General features: G+C 36.9%; 4 protein-coding genes across 6 annotated transcripts in view; 2 read left to right on the plus strand and 2 right to left on the minus strand.

Annotated features, from left to right (window-relative positions):
• fbxl7 (F-box and leucine-rich repeat protein 7) overlaps nucleotides 1–9,922 on the minus strand; it is a 34,719-nt gene extending 24,797 nt beyond the window's left edge. The window contains exons 1-2 of the mRNA XM_016487394.1: nucleotides 9,532–9,922; nucleotides 6,369–6,458 (exon numbers count right to left, since the gene is read on the minus strand). Of these exons, the coding sequence (XP_016342880.1) occupies nucleotides 6,369–6,458; nucleotides 9,532–9,568 (127 nt within the window). The 5' untranslated portion in view covers nucleotides 9,569–9,922. The remainder of the gene's footprint in view (nucleotides 1–6,368; nucleotides 6,459–9,531) is intronic.
• A 1,337-nt stretch (nucleotides 9,923–11,259) lies between these two features.
• cunh7orf25 (chromosome unknown C7orf25 homolog) lies at nucleotides 11,260–14,550 on the plus strand. 2 transcript variants are annotated; one of them, XM_016487355.1, is made up of 2 exons: nucleotides 11,260–11,334; nucleotides 12,693–14,550. In XM_016487355.1, exon 2 carries the CDS (start codon nucleotides 12,711–12,713, stop codon nucleotides 14,019–14,021), a length of 1,311 nt encoding a protein of 436 aa, XP_016342841.1. In that variant the 5' UTR covers nucleotides 11,260–11,334; nucleotides 12,693–12,710; the 3' UTR covers nucleotides 14,022–14,550. The 2 variants fall into 2 exon arrangements, with proteins under 2 accessions (XP_016342841.1, XP_016342842.1); XM_016487356.1 differs by lacking the exon at nucleotides 11,260–11,334 and adding an exon at nucleotides 11,370–11,445.
• Nucleotides 14,551–15,193: 643 nt separating this feature from the next.
• On the plus strand, nucleotides 15,194–22,016 carry ralab (v-ral simian leukemia viral oncogene homolog Ab (ras related)). Of its 2 annotated transcripts, none has more exons than XM_016487358.1 (5): nucleotides 15,194–15,622; nucleotides 18,502–18,690; nucleotides 18,773–18,981; nucleotides 19,114–19,288; nucleotides 20,159–22,016. In XM_016487358.1, the coding sequence occupies exons 2-5, from the start codon at nucleotides 18,589–18,591 to the stop codon at nucleotides 20,279–20,281; spliced, it is 609 nt and encodes a 202-aa protein (XP_016342844.1). In that variant the 5' UTR covers nucleotides 15,194–15,622; nucleotides 18,502–18,588; the 3' UTR covers nucleotides 20,282–22,016. The 2 variants fall into 2 exon arrangements, with proteins under 2 accessions (XP_016342844.1, XP_016342845.1); XM_016487359.1 differs by having other exon boundaries at nucleotides 18,587–18,690.
• Nucleotides 22,017–22,104: 88 nt separating this feature from the next.
• On the minus strand, nucleotides 22,105–23,912 carry LOC107689394 (M-phase-specific PLK1-interacting protein-like). Its single transcript, XM_016487360.1, has 2 exons — nucleotides 23,453–23,912; nucleotides 22,105–23,223 (listed from the first exon to the last, which is right to left on the minus strand). The coding sequence occupies exons 1-2, from the start codon at nucleotides 23,786–23,788 to the stop codon at nucleotides 23,026–23,028; spliced, it is 534 nt and encodes a 177-aa protein (XP_016342846.1). The 5' UTR covers nucleotides 23,789–23,912; the 3' UTR covers nucleotides 22,105–23,025.
• Nucleotides 23,913–25,936: the final 2,024 nt, after the last annotated feature.

The raw sequence follows: 25,936 nt of genomic DNA on the forward strand, positions 1-25,936 counted from the left end.
TGTACAACTGTTGGCGCAAGCTACATTAAAGTGATTATTACGTTTTGAATATGGATATTTTTCTTACAAAAACGCATCAATTCGCTACAGAAGACCTTTGCTCACCCCTCGGAGCCATATGAGACACTTTTTTTTATGGATGGGTGATTTTTATTTAAGTTCTTTTGGACTGAAGCAATGCAACACCCGCTGAGTGGCATTAAACAGCTTGAAAGATCAAAGACAATTTTTAATATAACTCCGACTGGATTCGTCTGAAAGAAGAAAGTCATATACACCTAGGATGCCTCGGGGGTGAGTAAAATGCAGCCTAATTTTAATTTTTGGGTGAACTAACCCTTTAAGATGCATTTTTGATCCAAAGCTTTATACAGTTGTAAAACGGGGTCTGAAACGTTTTGAGCTTGTCCACTTTCAACCACTTCCAGAGGTAGTCGAAAATGCATTCCACCGGATTGCTTTCGTAGTGTAAACGCTCATGTGGTTGAATGCACTCGAACGGCCACTAAGACTGCCATTACGGGACGTGTTGTTGAAGTGCGCTAGCCAGACAGGATTTAAACGTTGCCGGCTGAAATCGTAAATTTGATTTAAAGGTGAAAAACAGGAATGTCCAGATTCTGATTCCTGATTCGGCGTAGTTTTGAGCAGATATGAAAGCTGCTGCTCTCCATATCATTTTCTGTTGTCTCCTTTTGCATTCTTATGTAAATTGCGCAAGCTTAGATCGAAAGATGAGAAAAAGCCCATATACACCTGATCATAGACCCTGCCTGCAAAGAAATCAGGAGAGAAGTGGTCAAAAGTTGACAAAAGAGACAGATTAATACACCATGTATAAACGGAAATGTGTCTCCCTTTTCTACTTGTGATCTGATCACCCAAACATATCTTAATACCAGGTGTAAACAGGGCCTTGTTATTGTTGTTATTAACTGTATCATAAAAATAATTTTAATATTAAAATAAAATATTAAATATCATATTAAATACAATATTAAATTAAATTAATAAAGTTTATACTTTTGGTTGTCCTGCACCGAACTGCCTACTCGCTATACAAGTGAAATAATACAAATTATTTACTATATGATTTACTAAATTCGTTTGCGACCTTTGAGGCTACAAGGATCCTGATTTGTGGCCCCTGCTCATGAGCTTTCCAAATTTAAGACACTTTGCCTAAAAGCAGCGTGTAATGGGCCTGATACGCACTCAATAGGGCATTATTCAATCACAGCACAAAGTGTTCCTTCATTTGTTTACTGATATATGAATATGAAGCTAATAAAATGTCTACCACTGTCCATTTTCCAACACTGTATAGAACAATTTTCTAATCTAATAAAGACTACTCCTCCTTTGGGGAGTCAGTCTGCACTCCCTTCAAACCCATAGTCAAGGAGAGTGAATTCCACTGGCCTGACGTACGTTTTTACTTTCACAGTCTTTCATACAGGAATGCAAAACTATTTCGAGCTTAGTAAGAGCCTAAGTGTAATGTCTAGGGAGAAAAGTATTGAAGGGATGTAAATCATAGACCTGGATGACTGTTTCAAACACCAATTTCAAGGTTCGAACTGAAGAATGAAAGATATTTGACGTGATGTATAACATCTGTCATCGCTAATAAGTTAACAAACTGTACAAAAATAAGGGAACTCTACGGTGAAAAATTCAGATGTAAGAGAACTACGTTCCCATCAGCTCATTTAATTAAAAACAGCTGAGCATGCCCTGCTTTGGAATAACCTTGATGTATAATTTAAAACAAACTTCTTCTGATAAATCAGCTTGGTCTTAGCCAAACCCATGAGTATCATCCAAATGTACTAAGAACCGTGCAGCCTCGTGAAAAGCTCCTTGGGTCATCTTTAAGAGTTGTAGTTTACAGCTCAGGGATTAAAACACAGAACATATGTTTCTTAAAGATGTAGCTAGCAAGGGGCTAATGATTACTTCCAGCAGGACTAGCAAAGCCTACTAGGCTAATTACATCTGATAAAATCAATCCAGCTTTTGTCCATGCTCTCGCCTGTTCCAGCAGGACTAGCAAAGCCTGCTAGGCTAATTACCTCTGATAAAATCAATCCTGCTTTTGTCCATGCTCTCGCCTGGCCTGGCTATAAACTTTAAAATAAGAGAGCACACCTACAACAAAAGATGTTATCAGTCCACAAATATCTGTACATTTAGGGGCATTTTTGCATGTACAGCTAGATTTATTACTTTTTATTTTTAGATTTAAAACAGTTGTGCTGCTTCATATTTTTGTGAAAACCGTGATAAATTTTTCAAGATTCTTTGATGAATAGAAAGTTCAAAAGAACAGCATTTATTTGAAATAAATATTTTTGTAATTATGTAAAGGCCTTTACTGTCACTTTTGATCAATTAAATGCATCCTTGCTGAATAAAAAAATTAATAATTTCTTAAAAAACATTTATTTCAAACTTTTGAATGGTACTGTATACCATCATGAGGTAAGCATTTTAGGTATATGCAGGGACGCGGGAAGTAGGGGTGCTGAGGGGGCTGCAGCACCCCCTGTTTTCACATGTTTGCAAATGCAATGCCAAGTTTGTTCATTTAAATTTATTCCGTTTTAGCATTTAATAATTTATTTGTAATGATCACTGAAATGTAAATTGTAAGTGGGCTATAATAAACCCATGTTTATCTTTATAAACATGATTAATTTTACTTGTGATGTTTTCTATATGGGATGATTAGCCTAATCCTCATGAACACGTGACGCTAGCGCGTGGTATCAGACATGAACTGTACAGAATGCAAACAAGATTAACTTTAATACAAGGAGATAATGGCGCAAAAGCGAATTTCAGATTTTTTTAAATGCCCATCCCAGCAAAAACTTTCCAAAATCGGCATCCAAACAACACCAACACCAGCCCCAGCACGAGCACCGACATAAGTGAACCAAGCCCCCCACACCCAACACAGACAAACACAGCACCCCCAACCGAAAACATGTTCCCGCGCCCCTGGGTATATGGAGAAACAGAGTACTCCAATGTTCTACCATGGTACAATTAAAAAATGGTATTACCATGGTACTTTTTAGCAACTGATCATTCTTTCTGTTTAAAAAAAGCGGTAGGCCTATTTTTCAGCCATAGCCAAGATAACTTTCAAAATCAGGTATGTCTTATAGGGTTAAACGGGCAGCATACCTAATAGTATTATTCAATAATAGTAATCATAATAATAATCTTGTTGTTGTTGTTATTATTGTTGTTGTTATTACTGACTATTTTTATGCAACCTAATAATAATACCTAATAGCATTATGCAATTAAGTTCAAAAGTTCCTTGTGCTCAGATTGGTATGAGGTGCTACATTGGTTGAAGTGCTACATTCCAGTTAAAGTAGCTGATCTTTGAAAGTGTAAAACTGAACTGCTCACTGTAACGCATTTAATCACACTCGGAATGTTCAGGGGATCAAAGCAGGGGGCATTAACAGCAGCTCAAGACCACTGTAAGGGGTGCTGATGCCAAATATCCCATATAAATAACTTCAAAAGACTGCAATGTTTTTTTCTTAAACGAAACTACAAAGCATTGGCAATTTCAATCTGACATATGCTTTTACTCCGCAATAAAAGCACACCACAGCACAAGCAACAGGGCTCAAACTCCTGTGAGGTTATCAGTGAGGAAGTGCTGGTTAGGAAAGGGTCCTCTCTCAGAACAATACTATCTGACAGCTCTGAAGCTGCTCTGCCCACTTCTCCTCAGTCAAACAGCTCCATGACTTACTACTAACAGTGGCAAGTTTAGTGCTCGGTTTGATACACCGTAAGGCTAGATGACTCACTATGGAGCAAATGAGTGGTTGCGCTTTTCCATTCCAAGAGTGGCAAACAATGAGGAGCCACATATACACATTAAAATGAAATAACTCAAAAACGCCTCGCTAGCACTCAGTGCTAATCTAAAAAAAGGACTCCTAAGTTTGTCCACAATACATTTCATAAACTACCCTTGTAAAATGCAAACATGTGGAGACTAAATGACAACCCACAATTTATGTGGGTTTAGTTTCAAGCTTTGAATAAACAGAGTTTGCTAATTTAAAGTAAAGTAAATTTTCCTATAAGCTGTACATACGTCACGCATTATATTACATTGAAAGGTGAAGTGTGCAATTTTTCTGATGTTAAAATATTTTCTCCTGTCCAAGGTTAATATTGCCCCGTTTGTTTGAGCGGTCCAATATGTCAAGTTCTGGCTCAGCCAATTGTTTAAGTAACATTAACTAGGCTTACAAACATGAAAAGGCACTTTGAAAGGGATCATTCACCCAAAAATGATATATCTGTCCTTATTTTCTCACCCTTATGTGGTTTCAAACCTGTATGACTTTCTTCTGCAGAACACAAAAGAAGACCGTTTGAAAAATGTCTCAGTGCTTTTTATCCATATAATTGGAGTACAATGTTGTTTTGGACCCCACTGACTTTCTTTATATAGATAAACCAGTGAAAACATTCTTCAGAATATCTTTTATTTTCTGCGGAAGAGAGAAAGTCATATATAAGTAACAGAATGATGACAGCATTTACATTTTTGGGTGAACTATCCCTTTAACACCTCTGTTGGTCGCAAGACCAAACTGTAAGCAAAGAGAGAGACAATGGCTTGGTCTAGACAGAGTAGTGGCTACAGCGTCTGCCCATCTGCAATGTTTAAGGCGGAGCTGGTGTAAATCAAAGCCGCAGAGGCAGTAATTGGAAGAACCGCTCTGACATTACTGTGGACAGGCTGAGGAGAGACGAGACCTGCTCTCGCTGAGGGCTGGATATACTGCAGGCCGCAACCACACACACACACACACCGCAGGTTGGCTCTGAGGATGCCCTCACTGGAGAACAACCTTCCACACTGCACACGCTATCCACCCCCTTCATGTCTACTTCACGTTCCCATCCAAGTCCATGTACAGCACATTTTACAGCCACAGCCACTGAGAACTGCAGATTACTGCCTGTTCTTTCTCACATTGTTTTATTTACATTCTGATTTATAGACCCAATGAAATCTTTCCCATGTTGATATATTGTTTTTCCTATTGAAACAGGAAGTTTTGAGCAGGAAACTTCTATTTGTGGCTATTGTTTATGAAGTAGATTTGCTACTTGTTAGTTTGGAGGAGGCATTAGGTGAGGGATATTCTCATTGTAGAGAGCATCTGATTAGACAATACAGTTTGTAGTGCAGAATGAGTCATCAATAATTCTGGTCCATTTTCTTAGATGTGAGAGACTGCAAATTTTAAATGTTTATATTTCATAACGGTTCATTTGTTCACATTTAAAAAAGTACACTAGCTTACACTATAATTTTCAAAAGTTTGGATTTGTAAGACTTTTAATGATTTTGAAATTAGTCTCGTATGCTCATCAAGGCTGCATTTTTCACTAGAAAATTATTGTGAAATATTATTAAAATTTATTTTTTTCTACTTTAATATATTTTAAACTGTAATTTATTCCTGTGATGGAAAAGCTGAATTTTTAGCAGCCATTACTGCAGTCTTCAGTGTCACATGATCCTTCAGAAATAATTCTAATATGCTGATTTGCTGCTCAAGAGACATTTCTTATTATTATTAATATTCAGCAGTTGTGCTGCTTAATGTTTTTGTGGAAACTGAGATACATTTTTTTCAGTATTCTTTGATGAAGAGAAAGTTCAATAGAACAGCATTTACTTGAAATAGACATTTTTGTACAATAACATTTTTGATCAATGTAATGCATCTTTTATGATTAAAAGTATATATTTTTTAAACTTACTGACCCTAAACTTCGAAACGGTAGTGCATATATGACCTCAAAGCTAACAGGCTTGGACTGAAAGCCGCAAAACACAAATTTTGACTTTATAGTGTCCTTAAGTGTTTGTTTGGAATCATCGGTTGTTCATTCTGGGTATGATTTATTAGAGCAAAATCATACCAACGACTGTGTTCTAATAAAACCCCACCAGAATAAATAAACAAAGAAAGCCTTTCAAGAAAAAGCCTCAAAAGCCAGCCTCACAAGTTCCCCAGCATTTGTCATTTTATTTTCTTCCACATTCACACAATTCATCCAAACGCACCCAGTCAGATTCTTCCCCCCAAGGCAAACTCTAAACACCACTATGGATCAGATATGGAGACTGGATAATAATAATAATAAAACCATGTTCTCCACAGCGTTTGTGATGGCCAGTTTATTTTTAAGTTTTTATAGCCTCACAAAAAAAGTTCCACCAAAATAATCAACAAGTCAAAAGGAGCAAAACAAGAAAAAACGAAAGGCTAGCTAGTGATGGTTAATGAAGACCATATGCCTACCTTCACTTGTAGCTGCATTCTTTGGAGCTTTGGTTGATGTCTGATCTGTACTTGAACTCAGGTCGGAGGAAATACTGGAACTGCCTTTCCCTAAAATCACAAAGAACACCCCAGGACACATGAGGACACCCAACACTAATAAAGAAACAACATATTAGTCTTAAAAATCAAGACATAGAAAGAGATACTGTATGCAAACATCAGAACTGCTTCTATTTAGCATACTTACACATCTGTACGTATATAATGCTCACAATACACAAAACACAGTATGGTTTGTCAACACTTTATTTTATCTGTCAAGTGTGCACAAATAACAAATGACTGTGTAATGTTCAAAAGAAATAAATGCGACAGGGTTCAACAAATCTTATGATAAATGCCAGGCATTCTTTTTCTGTCCATCACAAACTTAGAATAACAAACCAGATGCCTCCCACAGATACTCCCCAATGGCAGGGACAAGAAAAAAAATGAAATACAACTCACATTGCAGAAAAACTGTGCCCAAATAAACACAGTCCCAGCTAAATTTCATCACATTAAAAAAATCTGTATTATATAAAGATAATCAAAGTTACTAGAAAACTAGAAGCCAAAACAACTTCTTTTTTTTTGGTGATGATGAATTTCTTTGGAATGCTACATGAGAAAGCTGTTTGTTTTATAATATCTGAAAAGTTGATTCCAAATTAGGAAAGACACAACAGTAAACCTAAGCCTCATGTTTCTTCATATTTGCAATTTGATTAGTTGTGCTGATTCCTCTTTGTTTCTGATTTCTTTTGAATCAACACAGCCAATAACCAGCAGGACAAATGTATTTCTGTTTTTTGGATAACGGTAAACCTAAAACGACAAGCCCTGGTGTGAAAGTTTCCTAAACACTCCTATTTGTTTCAATGGCGCTTGAGAGCATCAGGTCACATATGAGGCATGTTTACAATCTCGATGAGAGTGAAAACACAACCCGAGTTCACATAAGCTTTTATTTGACCATAAATGGCCTGACTGATGGAGCTTCCACATGCTGAGCAAAAAATGTGTTTTGCTCTGTAAACAAACCTGTTTTGCACTAAATAGTCTCCCAGTGATATCACTTAAGTCATTTCAGGCCAGTTTTTTTTTTAATGATTAGTGAAATCAGTGAACCAAAGTGGAATCTGCTCAGACACTAACCTTGAATGCAACGTCTGGTTACAACACATGCATTGTTTATTGTTCATTGTCTCTGAAGAATGTGCTTCATTGCTGATGAGATTAATTGACTGAACTATTGCCATAGATCCTCAACCATACTCATATGAAATTTGAAAAAATAAGCAAGCACTTTTTATGATTATGGAGACAACACTGAATACAGGCCTACTTTATGAGGAGCAAGGTATTCATAATAAAAACAGTGTGTAGGTTAACTGATACCTTTTTATATGCAAAGTACAAATGTTACATAGAAAGACACTCTAAACCAGTTCCAAAGATTGCAGTGTTACAATTACAAAAAAGCCTTCAACCAACCAAACAGGTACTATGCTCATCTATGTGACTGAACACTTACAAAAATAAAAGCCCTTTTAGCAGTATTATTAGGTGTAGGCTTGATTTATTTTGTTATCATTCACTATACATTTGACTGGTTTCCTTTGGATAACTTATTTGGGTTAAAAATGGTTGCACTGGAATAGATCCAGGACATCCTGATTTTATTTTGAGGAAGAAAACATGGTCTTTGACTGTGACTCTCTCTGTTAGAGGTTCATATATTCGTCAAATTAAACATGAACAAACATTTGCTTTAATGCATCCATGATGCATTAAATGCTCATACTGTATTTTTTGTAAAACAAATGCTGAAAAGAAAAACTGGTTCTCTTGAAAAACATCTCATAAGTGAGACTAGAACAAACAATAGTAAGTATTTAATGCATTGAAGCCACTTAAACACCACTTAACATGGAAAAGTGCACATTTACTATTTGTTGGCTAACAAATTGCAGTTTATAATGTAGTGCATTTGAATGCAACAGACATCATCTTGTCTTACTATGTTCAATCAAATCAAGGGAGGTCCTAAGTAGAAATAACTAATCTAATCAGTAATAAGTGATCTAATCAGCAGACAACATCAATATTGTAAGAACCTCAACAGCGAAGGATAACAGCAAACATTGCAAAAGATATGTGATATGTGAAATATGTAAATTGGAGAGCTGCTTGCATGTGGGGAGTTCTTGTTTTTTTCACTGAATGCCAGTCTTGAGGCCAAACCTGGACCTTCCAGAGAAATCTGGTGTGCTTTAAAAGACCACAAGCCTCTCACGCAGCCAAGAACTCACTCTGTGAGAGCAAAATCTCTGGCATGAATGCTCATGGTTATTAAGACATGATCAGTAGCAACCTTCAGCATCCATATTTTTAATGGATGGTCTCTGGCCTGGCCTCTAATCACTGTCATATACCCATACCTTGGGAAAAATGCAGAAATCTGCCCACAAGCGAAGATGATAGTTTGTGTTAGGCCATGATTCCTAGCTTATTAAAGCGCACACACCCTGCGTTGATGGTTACTTTAGTAAAACCAGTCAGCTTGCATTGTGCACTCTGATGTTGGCACACACTCGCTTCTTATTAGCTCCAAACCCAAACCTCTTAAGTTCTCAAATTATTTTATGAGAATTTAAGAATATTTTTTTAAAGCAGCAACCAAATCTTCTTTTTGTCTGTGACAAAAGGTAAACAGAGAAGGATATCAGTCCTTTCATGTGCATTTATTTTTAAGCAGAAACTTAAAATGAGTTGGAAGACAAAAAAAATGTATATAAGGCACTAAATAATATATTATAAATACTTAGATTTGTAGCAATATTTGTTAAGCATAAACAACAAAAATCTCAAACACTAAAAACAATGAATAATGTTACATACATTTACATTTATTTTAAGCATGCCGTAAGTAAGGATGACATTCTGATTCTATCAAAACAGAAAATGACAAGTATGCACTGGAATATAGTTGATACAAGAGATTGCTGCAAGGCTCCTGCTGCCCACAAAGAATAAGGGGGAATAGTGACGTTGACACAACTATGGCTGCTGTACACCGAGATTTACCAGCGGAAAAGCAGCACTGTGGCTGGCTGTGAGAGTTGTTTCTGGCACTCACCTTCACTCCCGCTCTGTTTCCCATTGTTCGCACCCATCCTGTGGAATGCATAATCTACCGTCTGCGCTCCGGCAAAGTATCCATATGCGTAAAACACGTACGACTAAAGAAAAGATGTGATGAAAATCCGCCAAAGACTGCTTTCAGATACAGTTCGATCCTGTAATGCAACTAGAAAAGTAGAAATAACGGCAAAAGTCTGCGCAACAATTATGCAATCGGTTAAAACAATCCACAAATGACAGTTTAAAAACTGTATTACTTCAGATACAGTGTTGGTTGTGCATTTTCTTCATGTTAAAGGCTCTTCGTCTCCAGACAGAGCGTAGTCATCCAAAGGAGAGACTGGAAACCAGATACATGTTGCGTCAGGAGCACGCATACGCTCTTGCAGAATCTGTTACCATGAATACAGTTCAGCGTCTGCTGCGAGCGCAAGTCACTCTGACCTAATATACTCCCTCTTTGTTGTACAGTAACGCAGTGCTTTTAAAGCCACGATGCCTAATATTATGGCAGGCTGTTTTAACATGCATTGTTGAATAAAAACTATTTTATATTACCACTACCTATTTTTAATTGCTCGTAGTAACTACCAGTGTTGGGGAAAGTTACTTTTAAAAGTAATGCATTAGGGTAACTACTATGTTTTTTTCCCGATTTTACTATAGCTATTCACTATGTAGTAGGCTAAAGCAAGTTTATTTATATTTAAGCAAATATTTATTTATTTATTAATATTTATATTTTAAGCATTCTTTGCTATAATAAGCTAAGAATTTCATACACAATGTTTATTCAAAGTGCTTTATATAAAAGTGGTCATATAAAAGTGATTTTAAAAGTCAGGTTACATAAGAAACCTACTTTTAAGACAAAAAATATTTTATTATTATTATTATTATTATTTTATTTTATAAATTATTATTAATTAATTAATTAATCTTAACTTTTTAATTATCTTAATATCAAAAACTATCTTAAATTATCTTAAAAATCTTATTCCAGTAATAGCAAGTTTTATATTTTATTTTATTTATATTTATATTAACTATACTTATCTCAATATAATTATAAATAAATATTCTATTGTTACTACAAATTACAAATTTTTGCCACTCACTCTATTCATGTCTGACTAATATTGCTCAGACTTATTTTAGTTATACTAGTAACTATTTATTGGTACTTATTTCTTAGATACTGTACATAAAATAGTTGCTATCTATCATTTGGTATTATTTATTAAAAACTAGAACATATTAGGCACTAATGTATATTCCAGTAGTTATTAATAACAAACTGAATTTCAGTAGTAAGATTTTGATTGAACTATAAAACTTAGTCATTACATTATTAGTTATAAGAGCTTTTTTACTTGTCATGAGATAAAAAAGAAAAAGAAAAATAATAGTAACATGGAAATGCTAGTTATTTTAAAAGAATACATTTTAAAATGGTTTGCCATATTAGCGGTTATTTTTAAACTAAATGTCAAATGAATGCACTGCATGGAGGAATATGTGAAGAAAATTGCCAGTGCCTGTAAAATAGACTAATAAGACGTTGGAATTTTGTATACAATATATCTTCAAAATATAAATAAAAAATCCCTAATTTGTCACGTGTGGAACTGAACAATAATTTGTACACTACTGTAACTCACTAGCAATTCATGCAATTCATAACCTCCAAGCTAGGTGGCGACACAAACTCATTATGACAGCACTATTTTCTTCTACTTCGTGGTTGAAAAGCGTCAGCCCAAAACAGAAGAGGCAGAACTTGAACCTGTATGCTGCTGTAAGTATTTCACAGTTTCCGGATAGGCTAACTTAGTTTTTTTTTTCCCCCACCTTAACGGTCAGCTGTTATTCTTCTCTTATTTATAGCAAACAGGAAGAAGCGTCACTGGTATGTACTGTAGAAAGCCATGGCTTTAATCAAGCAAGCTGACAAGCCCATGTATTTATGACCCGGTGTGTAGAAACAACGTGATCATCTGGGCACTGATTGATATTCTCGTAAAGCTAACGTCTTTCTTTATATATGCATTATGCAGTAGTGCTTCGTTAAAACCACGCCTTAGCGAATTTACCTTAGCGAGCCTTCTTTAATGCTCATGCGAGTACTATGATTTTTGTTTGTTCAACTACTTAAAGTGTCCGTGTATCCTGCTTCTGCTGTCATTAATGGTTTATTTTAAAAAGCGAAATTTCATTTAATTCGTAAAATCTAGAAAATTATATGTTACAAACGCCCAAGATGATTTAAAGCGACAGTTCACCCAAAAATGGAAATTTGCTGAAAATGTACTTATCCTCAGGCCATTCAAGATGTAGATGAGTTACTTTCTTCATCTGAACAGATTTTTTTTTTAGAAAATTAGCATTACATCACTTGCTCACCAATGGATCCTCTGCAGAATGGGTGCCCTCAGAATGAGAGTCCAAACAGCTGATAAAAACATCACAATAATCCACAAGTAATCCACACGACTCTATCAATCGATGTTTTGTGAGGTAAAAAGCTGCATATTTGGAAGAAACAAATCCATCATTAATGTATTTTAACTATAAACCATTGCTTCTGGCCAAAATAATCTAAAATCCATAATAAAACTTCCTCCAATGAAAAATTCTCATATCAAAATCAACCACCATGTTTGCTTAGAACTGTTTTGGACTGTTTTTGCTTGTAAATGGTGCTTGATCTGTACATACTTATCTCCTGATACAGATGAGACTATTTTTACTAAATCAAGCAAAATGGATGGATAGATAGAAGACTTGTATGAATTTTTTACTTCAAACATGCATTTCTTTGTTTCACAAGACATTAATTGATGGGCTGGAGTAATGTGGATTACTTGTGGATTATTGTGATCTTTTTATTAGCTGTTTGGACTCGACATTTGTAAGCAAGTGATGTAATGCTAAATTTCTCTAAATCTGTTCTGATGAAGAAACTCATCTACGTCTTAGATGGCCTAAGGATGAGTACATTTTCAGAAGACTGTTAATTTTGGTTGAACTATTCCTTTAATTGTGATTTTTATGTATTCTAAGCATTAGCTGTTATTTATAAATGTAGTATACAAACATATGTTGTCTTACAGCTCTGTGGTCATTATGTAAGCCTTTTTCTTTCTCATTCTGTAGGAATAATGTTCAACAGCAATGGCTACTTACAACACGCTGCAGGACCGGATCAGAGTATCCAAGGAGCTACTTGAGCGAGTGGACAAGATTTGCAGTCGCCAAGGCCGTGAGGTTGAGGGACGTGCTAAACTGTGCAGTAAGCTGCGGGCTGAGCTCAAATTCCTGCAGAAGGTAGAGGCCGGCAAGGTTATGATCAAGGAGTCCCACCTGCAAAGTACCAATCTCACTCATCTGAGGGCCATCGTCGAATCAGCCGAGAATCTAGAAAATGTGGTGAGTGTCCTGCATGTGTTCGCCTACGAGGGACCTGATGGCCAGAAGCAGACGTTGGTGGTCGACGTGGTGGCAAATGGCGGACACACTTGGGTGAAAGCCATCGGGCGCAAGGCGGAGGCACTGCACAACATCTGGCAAGGTCGTGGCCAGTACGGGGATAAAAGTGTGATACGACAAGCAGAAGATTTCCTTGAGGCCAGTCGGCAGCAGCCTGTGCAGTACAGCAACCCTCACATTATATTTGCCTTCTACAATGGGGTCTCCAGTCCTATGGCAGACAAGCTCAAAGAGATGGGCATATCTGTGAGAGGTGACATTGTTGCTGTTAATACGATGATCGGAGGTGGAGAAGAGGAAGAGAACGAAGACAGTGAAGACAAACATGGTTGTGTGGAAGAGGACCAGGAGGGAGAGAATGGAGCTTTGGTTGAGGAAGAAGAGGAAGTTGATGACGACGACAGTGATGATACAGACCTTATGCACACCCGTGTTGATCGAGACACCATTGTGGCCAGCCTTGCTTTCCCCACTGAAGTGAAGGTGGACGTGTGCAACAGGGTGAACCTTGACATCACCACTTTGATCACGTACGTGTCGTCCCTCAGCCACGGCAACTGTCACTTCACTTTTAAGGAAGTGGTGCTGACGGAGCAGGCTGCACAGGAGCGCCAAGAGAAGGTCCTGCCCCGGCTGGAGGAGTTCATGAAGGGAAAAGAGCTGTTTGCTTGTCATTCTGCGGTTGAGGATTTCCGTGTGATCTTGGATACGTTAGGAGGCCCGGGAGAAAAATCCCGAGCCAAGGAGCTGCTGGCCAGGCTTAAAGTAGTTCCGGATCAGCCTTCTGAGCGCACGAAACGCTTAGTTACGAGCTCAAAGGTGAACCATAGATCACTGATGATCTTTGGGACAGGGGACACCTTGCAGGCCATCACTATGACTGCGAATAGTGGATTCGTTCGCGCTGCTGCTAACCAGGGTGTGCGATACAGCGTGTTCATCCACCAACCTCGCGCACTCACTGAGGGGAAAGAATGGAGAGCAACTCCAATATGACTGAAGGGCTTTAAAAGACATATGTCAGGAGGTTATTGTATAAGATATGGACAGAGTTATATTGTATGAGAAATGGTTAGTTATCATTCTTAAATATCATTCTTAAAGCCAGACACTCGTTAGAGGCACTACTGTTTAGTCGCAAATAAATTGCATGACTGGTTGGATACAGACACTCAGCAATCTTTATGTAAACTCGGTGAGCTTCGTGCCTCGAATGTATTTAAATGCAAAGCCAGCAGAGATGTCAAATTAACCAAATGTATGATTATATAAAAAATATAGTGTCAAAACAGTGTTTAAACAGAGGCATATACTTTATTTTCAAAGCTCTCAACTACATGCCTCAGGGTTTTATTATTATAATATATTTTTTTTCAATTTATTTTCTTTTCACAAACCCGATTATTAAACCAGTTAATCTGGTCACATCAATTTTCATAAGAGTACCAAATAAACACTCTTCAAACGACTTTACCTCATGAAGAATATCTCCTTGTGATTCCCTGACGTTATGTTGTATTACTGTAAAATGTTTGCAATATAAAAACATGTATAATATATCCATTTCAAATAAATGGCTTTCTTTTGAACTTTTCATTCATTTAAGATTCCTGAAAGAAATGTATCATGGTTTCCACAAAAATACTGAGCAGCAGTTATCAACACTGATAATGATAATGTTTCTTAGCACCAATCAGAATGATTTCTGACAGATCATGTGACAATGAATGAAGACGGCTGCTAAAATGATATTTATTAATATCAAAACAAGTGACATTTATTTTTAAAACGGCACTCTTTTCTCAAAATGAATTTATAAAGAATAAGACACTTTCTGGTTGTGAAAGACGTTTATTGTTAATATGAACTACATCTGTGCTTATTCTGCTAGGTCGCCTGTGAGAACTTGAGGGGAACCGACTTCATAGATGCATGAATGAACCTTGAGACCGATTGATTGAAAATAAAATTTAAATAAAAAACAATTTATTTGTAGATACGTCATGGCATGAAATGTTGTAGCTAACACAATGAAATTCAGATTGAGATAAATATTTTAATATTTCATAAAATAACTTGTTGTTTTAGTTATGAATCTATTTGAGAGGCACTAGAAAGTGACTGATATCCCAGTCCCAGTTTACCATCACTGGCCTTCAGTAAGACAGGCAGTACTGTACAGTTACCCAGGAGACCTCTAGGCGGACAATTTTCTTGTGGTGACGCCGTAAAACATAACATGCTAGTTTGCGTCTGTACTGTACACCCGATACTGTAGACGTATCATCGACAAGAAGCACTGGAATTACAAAAAGTTTTAAAACAACACTAAAACTATTTGTAGTTGAGAAGGAAATCTATGACGGAGACGTAACCCATCGAGTTATGTGGCATTATTTAACACGTTCAGATCTTAGCATATACGATACATATTTTCTTTGTTTACAAGTAACTGTAGTCTGCATGAAGACCAAGCCCAGCCAGCCGAAGCTGTCAGCAGTGCTGCTCCCTTCTGAGTCATGAACTGAAGCAAAACAAATCTGCCGGTTAGCAGCAAAGCTAACAAGACGTCGAACACGCGAGTGCCTCTTAATTTGGTAAGTATCTGATTTGTACACACTTTTATTGTAACAACACACTGCCATTCGTTTACTTTGTTAGATGGTTTGATATAACGAACAACCACGTTCTAAGTTCTCAAGCAGTAACGTTACGTTTTTCCTGTTAGCGCTGAAACCAAATCGTCCCTTAAACAAGGAAGTGGCAGTTAGCGCGCTGTCAGTATTTAAATATAACAGGAAAATCACTCGTGATTTTACTCCAGAGTGCTCGCGAACTACTACAGCCCCTCGTGTGTATCATTTCGACACAATTGAGTTAGCCTGCTAGCTCAGCAGCAGTCATTAGCTGTATCAATAGGCACTTTCTGAATCTATGTGGTCGGCGATCCCCTTTTTGAATGATAGGACCCACCCCTGTATTAGAATACGTCACTCTCTAGCGGCTATTGAGTGAATTAATTCAATCCACGCGAGTCTTGCTTTTCTTGTAAATGACTGTACGAACGGAACAGTTGTCAAATATCACGCGCATGTATTGTAGCCGTTGTTCAGTTGTTATGGAATGGTTCACGACCCTAAGTTAGTTTATTTATTTGCCATAGCAGTATGTCCTCCGCTGTCCGCACCCTGATCGTAAAAGATATTTGCATATTTACATTATAGTGAATCTCACAGCACATATTTTAAGATTTTAAATTATGTTGCTACTGCATATGAAGGCTGTTAGAGAATCTGTGTAACTATTCATATCGTAGGCTGTCTACACTGTCAGAATATTGTAGCTTTAGGGGTCCATTTAAGCTTTTGTACCCCTAAAGCTACAATATTCTGACAGTGTAGATAGCCTACGATATGAATAGTTACACAGGTTCTCTAACTTTGTGCTTTATCTACCTATCCATCCATCTATATATATATAGAGAGAGAGAGAGAGAGGTTTTGCATTTAATTATAATTTACATGCATTATACTCCGACACAATGCTTGGTCTGTTTTGGAAGGCTAATGAGTAAATATACCACTATAATGACAATGTTAATTTTGAAGCACAGGATATCTTTTGATAAGGTGCTCTCACTTGTTTTCTCTGACCTTGCAATCTTTATGAATTAACAAAAGGTCCTTTCATCGTATTCAAAAAAGTAGTTCAAAAGCATAGTCTTTGGTTCAGAAATATTAACTTCACTTTATGCCACATTGCAACCCTGTAACATTCTCATCTGTTATTAGAATGAACCAGGGCCACAAACAAAAGCCTACTGGGGCACCTTTATAGAAATATGATGCCCCATTAGTCAAGTGCTCATTTCAATTTTCTATTTCCATTTTTTTTTCTGACTCTTTGCACAAGCTTGCAAGCAGCTTGTTAATGTGTCGTTAATCATGTGGAAGCAGTCAACGATACTGCAGAACGTAGCCACACCCTCTCTGTATACACCACAGAAGAGCTGTGTAAACCGAGTAAACCTAATACAACTGCTGTTGTTAGCAGTCTGCAATTGAGTCAACAGTAATCCTATATTATTGTGTAGTGACTCCGCCCATGATTTGAGTTTTTTTTTGTATATACTTATTACATACAATCGGATTACACCTATGACCTATAGTCTCACACAATCTGGACAGTTGCCTGATATTGAGGATTATCTCTAAGTGATTTATTTGGCTATATGTAATCCATTGATTCCACATGGATTACATTTGATAGGAAGATTTAAAGGGGTGTTCTCCCGAAAAATTTTAATTCTGTCATCATTTACTCACTATGTGATTCCCAACCTGTATGACTTTATTCTTCTGTGGAACATAAAAAATGATATTTGGAGAAATGTCCCAGTGATTGTTAATTTTCTATTTCCATTTTTTTTTTTCTGACTCTTTGCACAAGCTTGCAAGCAGCTTGTTAATGTGGCGTTAATCATGTGGAAGCAGTCAACGATACTGCAGAACGTAGCCACACCCTCTCTGTATACACCACAGAAGAGCTGTGTAAACCGAGTAAACCTAATACAACTGCTGTTGTTAGCAGTCTGCAATTGAGTCAACAGTAATCCTATATTATTGTGTAGTGACTCCGCCCATGATTTGAGTTTTTTTTTGTATATACTTATTACATACAATCGGATTACACCTATGACCTATAGTCTCACACAATCTGGACAGTTGCCTGATATTGAGGATTATCTCTAAGTGATTTATTTGGCTATATGTAATCCATTGATTCCACATGGATTACATTTGATAGGAAGATTTAAAGGGGTGTTCTCCCGAAAAATTTTTATTCTGTCATCATTTACTCACTATGTGATTCCCAACCTGTATGACTTTATTCTTCTGTGGAACATAAAAAATGATATTTGGAGAAATGTCCCAGTGATTGTTTGTCCATTCAATGGAATTAAATGGTCACCAAAACTGTTTGGCTATCAACATTCTTCAAAATAGATTCTTTCATGTTCCACAGAATAAAGTCATACAGGTACGACATGAGGGTGAGTAAATGATGACAGAACTTACATTTTTGGGCAAACCGTCAACAGTTCTTTAGGAGAATTGATGAGTTTGTGTTTTTGCTTCATTCTAGTGAGCAATGATGTCAGTGTCAGTTAGGAAGGGAACCGACAAATGCTGTGCTAGCTTTCATGAGAAGCCTCATTGTTTTAGCATTTTCTCAGGGGACCGAGAAGAAAGTAGGCCTGTGTTATCATCCTCATAAGCAGGGTGAATGTTGGGAACAAGACAAAGCTGATTATTCATAAGTAACACCCCAAACATGTTTGACTCACTTGAAAGGGTGCAGGTATATTAGTAATGAATGATGGTAATTGTTCCTGTATGACTAAAAGAGTTGCTGCTGTACATAAAACACCAGTCTTATACAATTAAAACAACCATCTGCTCTGCTCTTCTCAAAGTTCTTCCTTACAGGGTTCCCTTAATACCCATCTACCTCTGATTTTTCACTTCACTGCACTGCCACCCATCTCTCATTGCCTGAAGCCATGGCTGCTAACAGGAACGCTTTGGCCCTTCACAAAGTGATAATGGTGGGCAGCGGTGGCGTGGGCAAGTCAGCACTAACGCTGCAATTCATGTATGATGAGGTAAGACTTCATATTTAGGAATTTCACATCATGTGTAAATTGAGGTTAACCACGAAGTATAATTATGCTGATCTCTTTCAAGTTTGTGGAAGACTATGAGCCCACCAAAGCTGACAGCTACAGAAAAAAGGTGGTTCTGGATGGAGAGGAGGTCCAGATCGACATCCTCGACACAGCAGGACAGGAGGACTACGCTGCCATTCGGGACAACTACTTCCGCAGTGGAGAGGGATTTCTCTGCGTGTTCTCCATCACAGAATCTGAATCCTTTGCTGCTACTGCTGATTTCAGGTAGAGAGATGACTTTGAAACTGGTGATTAACACAATACTGGTCTTGCACAGTATAAGACAAAAGCTTGGCTAATTATCATGTTCATGCAGAAAAACATCCGGAGTTTTCTCATTTTACCTCTGAACTTTAGAGAACAGATCCTTCGGGTGAAGGAGGAGGAGAACGTACCTTTCCTGCTGGTGGGAAATAAGTCAGACTTGGAGGACCGAAGGCAAGTCGGAGTGGAGGAGGCCAAGGCCAGAGCAGATCAGTGGGCAGTCAGCTACGTCGAGACTTCTGCCAAAACCCGTGCCAACGTAGATAAGGTAGGCCTTACAAAAACTGGTTTGGCAACCATTACATCTAATACTTTATGGGATAGTTCACCCAAAAATGAAAATTGTCATTTATTCACCTACATGTTGTTTCAAGCCTGTATGACATTTTCTTCTGTGTAATTTAAAAGATGATATTTTGAAGAATGTTCAAACTAAAAAAAATCTAAAAAAAAAGTTTTAATTTTTAATCTAATCACACAATTTTTCTGTGATTAATCGCGATTAATTGCACACTTCATGAAATTAAGCATAGACCATTTATCTTGTTTCAAATGTTTATTTTGTTATCATTTGCTATATCCAGCAATTTAGCTTTAATTGCATTAAATTATTTTAACGCATTAAGGATTGTAAAATTAATCGCACGCGTTAACGTTGACAGCCCTAATTAAAACTCAATTCAATATTATGTGTACAATTATTTAATTTATGTCATCCTGGTATCGCGGACTCGCTCTCTCGTTTCATACAAACGCAGCTGCTGCCATTGTTCTGTATACAGTAATGGATTATAAGATAACTAACAAACTGGTAAGGTTTTAAAACATTTTCGTCTTAAATCAATATATTTTATCACCTTAATTATTTATGTGGTGAAATGTTGTGTAATAAGTGGTTTGACTGCACCGTATCTCTTAAAAAATTTGGCCCCCACTGACTTTTAGACACAAACATTCTTCAAAATATCTTTTGTGCTTCACAGAAGAAAGCCTGTCAGTTATACAGGTTTGGATGACCTGAGTGTGAGTAAACGATGACAAATTTTCATTTTTGGGTGAACTATCCCTTCACTAAGCACAATGAATCAGTATTAGCAGAACTAATGATACATTCATACAACCTTTGTAATCTCTCCAGGTGTTTTTTGATCTCATGCGTGAAATCAGAGCCAGAAAAATGGAAGATGGCAAAGAGAAAAATGGGAAAAAGAAGAGGAAAAGTTTGGCAAAGAGAATTCGAGAAAGATGTTGCATTTTATAATGACTGGGTCACACTATAACGCTAACATCTCTTCTCTACCCTTCCACTGCTTCCAAAAAAATCCATCAGGTTTCATAACACTCCAGGCAAAAATGTTGGAGATCATAGGCTACAGCCTGTGTGTTTCTCGTTGTTGTTTCTCAATGGGTATAAAAGTGCAGAACATCAGATATGCATTAAAATGACAAAAGGTATCAAAGGTCTTACATATCAGATAAGAACATTTCTCCGCTCAAGCACACCATAACTACTATAATCATTTTAACTTGTAACTAGATTCTGTTCACTTTAGTTGCTTTTAGTTGAATGTGAGTACATTGAGTGCTAAACACTAACACTGTAGGAAAAATAATACTACTCTGAACTATTTGTTAGCAAGTTCACGGTGTGTTTTGAGGATTTAAACCTCCTGTTCTGTTTTACTTCTTAAAGTAAAGCCTTAATATTAGAGTATACAAAAATGTCGGGTGTTAAGCCGCATAAATGCTTTTAGGTAATTTTCAAAAAGAAAATTATAGCTATATATCTTTGCCTAACATAGGCAATGCTACATATTTCCCAAGCAAATATACAAATTATTAAAAATATCTAGCCTAATAAATTCAGGAATCAATGGAATTTATTAATTGGCTTTTTACCAAAACCTTTCTTTGAATTCAAAGTTTAAAATGTAAAAGCCCATGCATTTCAGAAAAGTTGGCACTGTCCATTATTTCATTTTAATATCCTAAGTCTAATAGTGCACCAAACTCGTTCCCAATCTCTCCTTTAAACACATATACAACAAATATTTGTAGTCAAAAGGGCTTATTCACTCATCCCTGTGTGTGTGGCACCAGATTTAGAGGTTTGTTTTGTGCTATCTAGGGGTCCCAAATAACACAGATTTTACAATTTAGAAATGAGAGCGTCATCTAGCTTGAGTTGACTTTACTGTGAAAACAGGTTGGAATGTTTTATTACACAGACTGAATTGTGTACTTTATCATAACTTGTATGCAACTGAATATTTCTTGCTACGTTTATCCTTTATACATTTTCTACTGTAAATTAAAATTTTCTGAATTTTGTTCTTTTAAGGGGAAGAGAATATTGTGAAATCATACTCGCTCATACTAAAACTAAGAAACACTAAGGGCTGGACACAATCTGCATTTCAGACACCTGGTCCTGCTGGCTGGAGTAAAAAAAAGAATCGTTACCCTTTGATGAATGGTTTTGAATAAGCACATCCATGTGTAAATACATGTGAGGTTGACAGTTTATTTCCACATTACTGTTTTGTATTCTTTTGCAGCTAAAACTAGTTTCTTTTAAATGCTAACTCTGCCACTGTCTTTACCCAAATCTTTGTGTGCACTGTGGCATATGCAAGTTTTTCTTTCCCTGTTTAATCAGTCATAGTGGGTTACTATTCCTCAACAAGCTCTTGATTGGTCTGTTTGTGTGGTAAGCGTGCTATGTGGCAATGATGCTGACATATCAACAGCTGATGCCTCAAGAGACCCATCATTACTTTTAAAGAGTGACTGTCTTAGAACGCAAAAAAAAGTTTACAATACATGACAATTTTAATATAAGCCTCTATTGTTTGAGGCTTTCTTATACACTTAGATACACCTTCATTCTATATGTTGGGTGTCTCGTGGCAAAACGCTGAACATGCAGAAATTTGAATTGAAAAAAGGGTAAGGCCAAGTTATAAGCATTCTCGAACTAGCTGACAACCAAGACAGAAAAAAAGACAGCACTGATGTCATGTAATATTACAACAGTAATTATGGTGAATGTAGAATGAAAATGAAATACAAACATTTAGGCATACTGAACTTATAAAATGTTATGTTTCTGTTACATTAATAAAATCTATTTTTGTAGACCTCCAATATGAGATTTATATGGTATATTGTACAGCAAAAACATAATACATACAAAAAAAGACTGAATTACAGCTTGCAGAGATGTGTAGTAATGTTACGGTGTTTTATCTACATTATCCATGGTGAGATTAATTTTGAAGATATTAAACATGTTTTTAGTAAATAAAGCGTAACAGATTTCAACTTGAAATGGTTTTTGACAAGGACTGTATTGCATTTCAACTTTAAATTATATTTGGCTTATTATTCAACAATAGTTCTTTGTGGGCCGTTTATGATTACAATGTCTGTTGCCAGTCCATGTTTTTTATTTATACAAAAAAGAAAAGATCATAGACTGATAAAACCAAAAAAAGTCACCAAAAAAAAAAAAAGTCCATAGAAAATTAGTTAAGCAGCCAAACCTACAAATACTTGACCTGACCTGTTCTAGTTAACATCACATAGTCAATATTGAGAGGTAGATGGATGTGTTGATCAGACATCTTTTGTTAGACTGCATTTTGAGCTTGAAGACATATTCCCCTGAATTCAGTGAAGGATTCGCAAACTCGTCTTGGGAGTGGGCCTGAGATGGCAAACTACTTTGGCTGCCAGTTACAATAGCACCCCATTTTTATGATCCTGTCGTTGAGGTGCAGATATGACAGTAAAAGAGAGTGTCTCTTTATACAAGCAAGTACATACGATTTAAAAAAAATGTTGTGGAGTCAGTTTCTCAAGAATTATTGCTGGTGAATCCTGCCTCAGGTCCATTGTGTTCGGCTGGCTCCGTTTGACTTTAAAAATTTAGTGCACTACTGGTGCACTAAATAAAAAGGACTGTTCATTGACTTTTCCCTTTCACTGAAGTTAGATAAAGTTTTAATTGTAGTACCTCCCTTGTCTGCTTGTATTGGTTTGTTTGGAGTTGCATTTAGACTGAGCTTGTGTAACTGAGATGGGCTGTAGGTCAGCCCAGGGATCTTGGAGCATTGACGGTTTGTAATATTTTTCCATATCATTTGTCCCTCTCTCCCTGCCATGCGTTGACCCAAACGGAGTGGATGTCCGTGGTGAACCCTTAAGGAGAAAATTGTCATGCAGAAAGACGTTAAAACGACCAAACTTACTCAGAGACAATAGTGTCCTAACCAACAACAACAAAACAAACGCACGTAAATCGCAGAAATTAATTCGGATTAGAGCAGCAAAATACTGCAAAGAAGCGAAATTACAGAACATAAAACTGTTTAAAAGCTCAAATTGCGCATTAGTATTTTAATTTTGCCCTGGAACGCTAGTGAACTACCTGATATCCAGAGTGTCGTCCGGGACTCTCATACGGCGAGCGTCTGAACGGTGCGCCGCGGGGACTGGGGCTCGATCTGCGCGGTGTGTGACCCGGAGACTGACCGTCAAAATATTTCCCACCGCCGCCGCCTCTATTACCACCAAACTCTCTCGGTGGGGTATTGGGAGAACACTGTCCAAATCTAGGTCCAAACGGCGGCGGTGGGGTTGAAAATGCCCACGGAGGCGATGGAAACATACTCCCTGTCCTGTCGAAAGCTGGAGGCGGGCTGCGGAAGCCTGCGGCCCGCGGACCAGAGCCCTGGCGGGGATGGCGAAACTGTGGTCTTTGCATCGCGTCCTGATATTTTCCCACTCTTGTTTCCTAAACCAGAAGACACATGTATTTATAACGTGACGCTCTTAAACCTGTTTTTCACTTAGCATAACAAAACAGCACAACCCGGAACAAGAATCGTCTCTCGACGGTTATCATTTGAATACAACGTCAGTGAAAGACTCAGTACTGCCGCCTATTCTCATGGCGCGCTAAGCGCCCATACACGCATTTAATCATCGAAAGTACCACTAAACAACAACCATTTAAGACAAAATTCAATGTAGTTCAGACACTCGTTGCCTCAAGTATTTAGTAAAAAAAATAAATAAATTGTATTTGTTTTGACTACAGCCTATTTTGTATTAGTTTATACATTCCCTTTGGATCAAACCCATCCCTTGCTGTTGCCAATATAACTAGAACGTTTTTTTGTTGTTGTTCATGAACCACTTGACTGGTCCACCAGCACCAAACCAGCATGGAAATTCATGTTGGACTTTTCAGCTGCGGGCGTTTTATATTTGTAGCCCACCTGGGAGATAAATGTGTAAATGTTAGAGCTTTCTTACATGAACAGCTATATATTTTTTCTCCTGTAGTCTAATTTTTTTCTCTCATTTCACTCTATATGTGCTTTTCTCTAAAAATTTCTCTCCAAATATTGCATACCAACAGAGTGCAGTATAAAATAACACAGGCTTATTATTTAATAGGTGTCTGAAACCTGCATCAAATGTAAAATTAAGAACGCATGCCCTGTGAAGCCCATGGGAAATTCCTGGGAAGATTTAATTATTATTATTATTATTATTATTTTATTGAAAGCAGTGTTTATATATCTTTATGTTTTACTGTAAGATATTTGTGAGAGCTATATCACTGTGCTTAATCTGCTTCACTGTAAAAAAAAAATGCATTTTTTCTTATTAAAACTTAATGTTTTACAAGAAAAAAAATTACTCAGTTTTTCTGCTTATAAATGTCATGTTTAACTCAATGTGTTACTTACCCTTTTAATTATTTGTAAAATTCACTAGAAATTTCTGAGTGAAAATTAATGGAAAGTAAATCCTACATTTTTTTTCAGTGTGCATTGGGAACTAAACGGTTGTTTCTCTTTAGCTGTCAGTAGAGGTCAGTGTAACCATTACTTTTTACACAGTTTATTAGAAGATTAAGCAATGAGCAGATTAATGTGTGTAACGAATCTGTGCAGTAAAATAGCAAAGCATAGTTAACATAAAAAAAAAAAAACCCTACACTCTCTGGGTGGAAGGGGCCAGGGTCATTGTGAATAGTCCTCTGTTGAGGTCACGTCCTTGTTTTATTAGCTGTGCTCTTGAAAACAGATCATAATTCATCAAAGACAAAGTTTTGTGCTGAGAGGATAAGAGATTTGCAGTGAGGAGGAATTATGTTTTCCCACAGCAGTTCTACTTAAAGTATGATGTAAAGTTCACTTAAAGAAAACTTACGAGTATACTTGCAGTATAAAACTACTAAACTAGTAGTTTACTGAGACTATACTTCAAAGTGTACTAAAAATGCTACTACAAGTATTAGTAAACTATCAGTATACCTATAAGTTAACTTTTAGTATAGTTGCAGTACAAACTAAACATTTTGATGTAAACTAGTTGTGTACTCAAAGTTTACTACTGTTATATAAACTTTTCCCAATCAAACAGAAAGAACGAAAGAGAACAGGCACCTTTGTTTATATTGCTGTGTGTAGAACGCTAGCTGCATTTTTAATATTTAATTTTAAAGAAATGTAATTTCGTCACCCGCACTTTATTCGGGCAGGTGTGTTCACGTAGAGGATTCTAGATTTAAATTCAAAGAGACAGTATCGATAGTCTATGCATGAGCTGACGTTTTATTCGTATCCAAAATGAGGAGAAGTGATATAGGGATGGGCGTATCGATCCAAAGTATCGATATATCGATACTGATACTGAAGTATCGATACTCAAACAAAAAAACTTTTCCCAATCAAACAGCAAGCACGAAAGAGAACAGGCACCATTGTTTATATTGCTGTGTGTAGAACGGTAGCTGCATTTTTAATATTTAATTTGAAAGAAATATAATTTCGTCCCCCGCACTTTATTCGGGCAGGTGTGTTCACGTAGAGGCTTCTAGATTTAAATTCACAGAGAC

The sequence above is a fragment of the Sinocyclocheilus anshuiensis genome, unplaced genomic scaffold (assembly GCF_001515605.1).
Source record: "Sinocyclocheilus anshuiensis isolate Anshui unplaced genomic scaffold, SAMN03320099.WGS_v1.1 scaffold1291, whole genome shotgun sequence".
NCBI classification, from domain to species: domain Eukaryota; kingdom Metazoa; phylum Chordata; class Actinopteri; order Cypriniformes; family Cyprinidae; genus Sinocyclocheilus; species Sinocyclocheilus anshuiensis.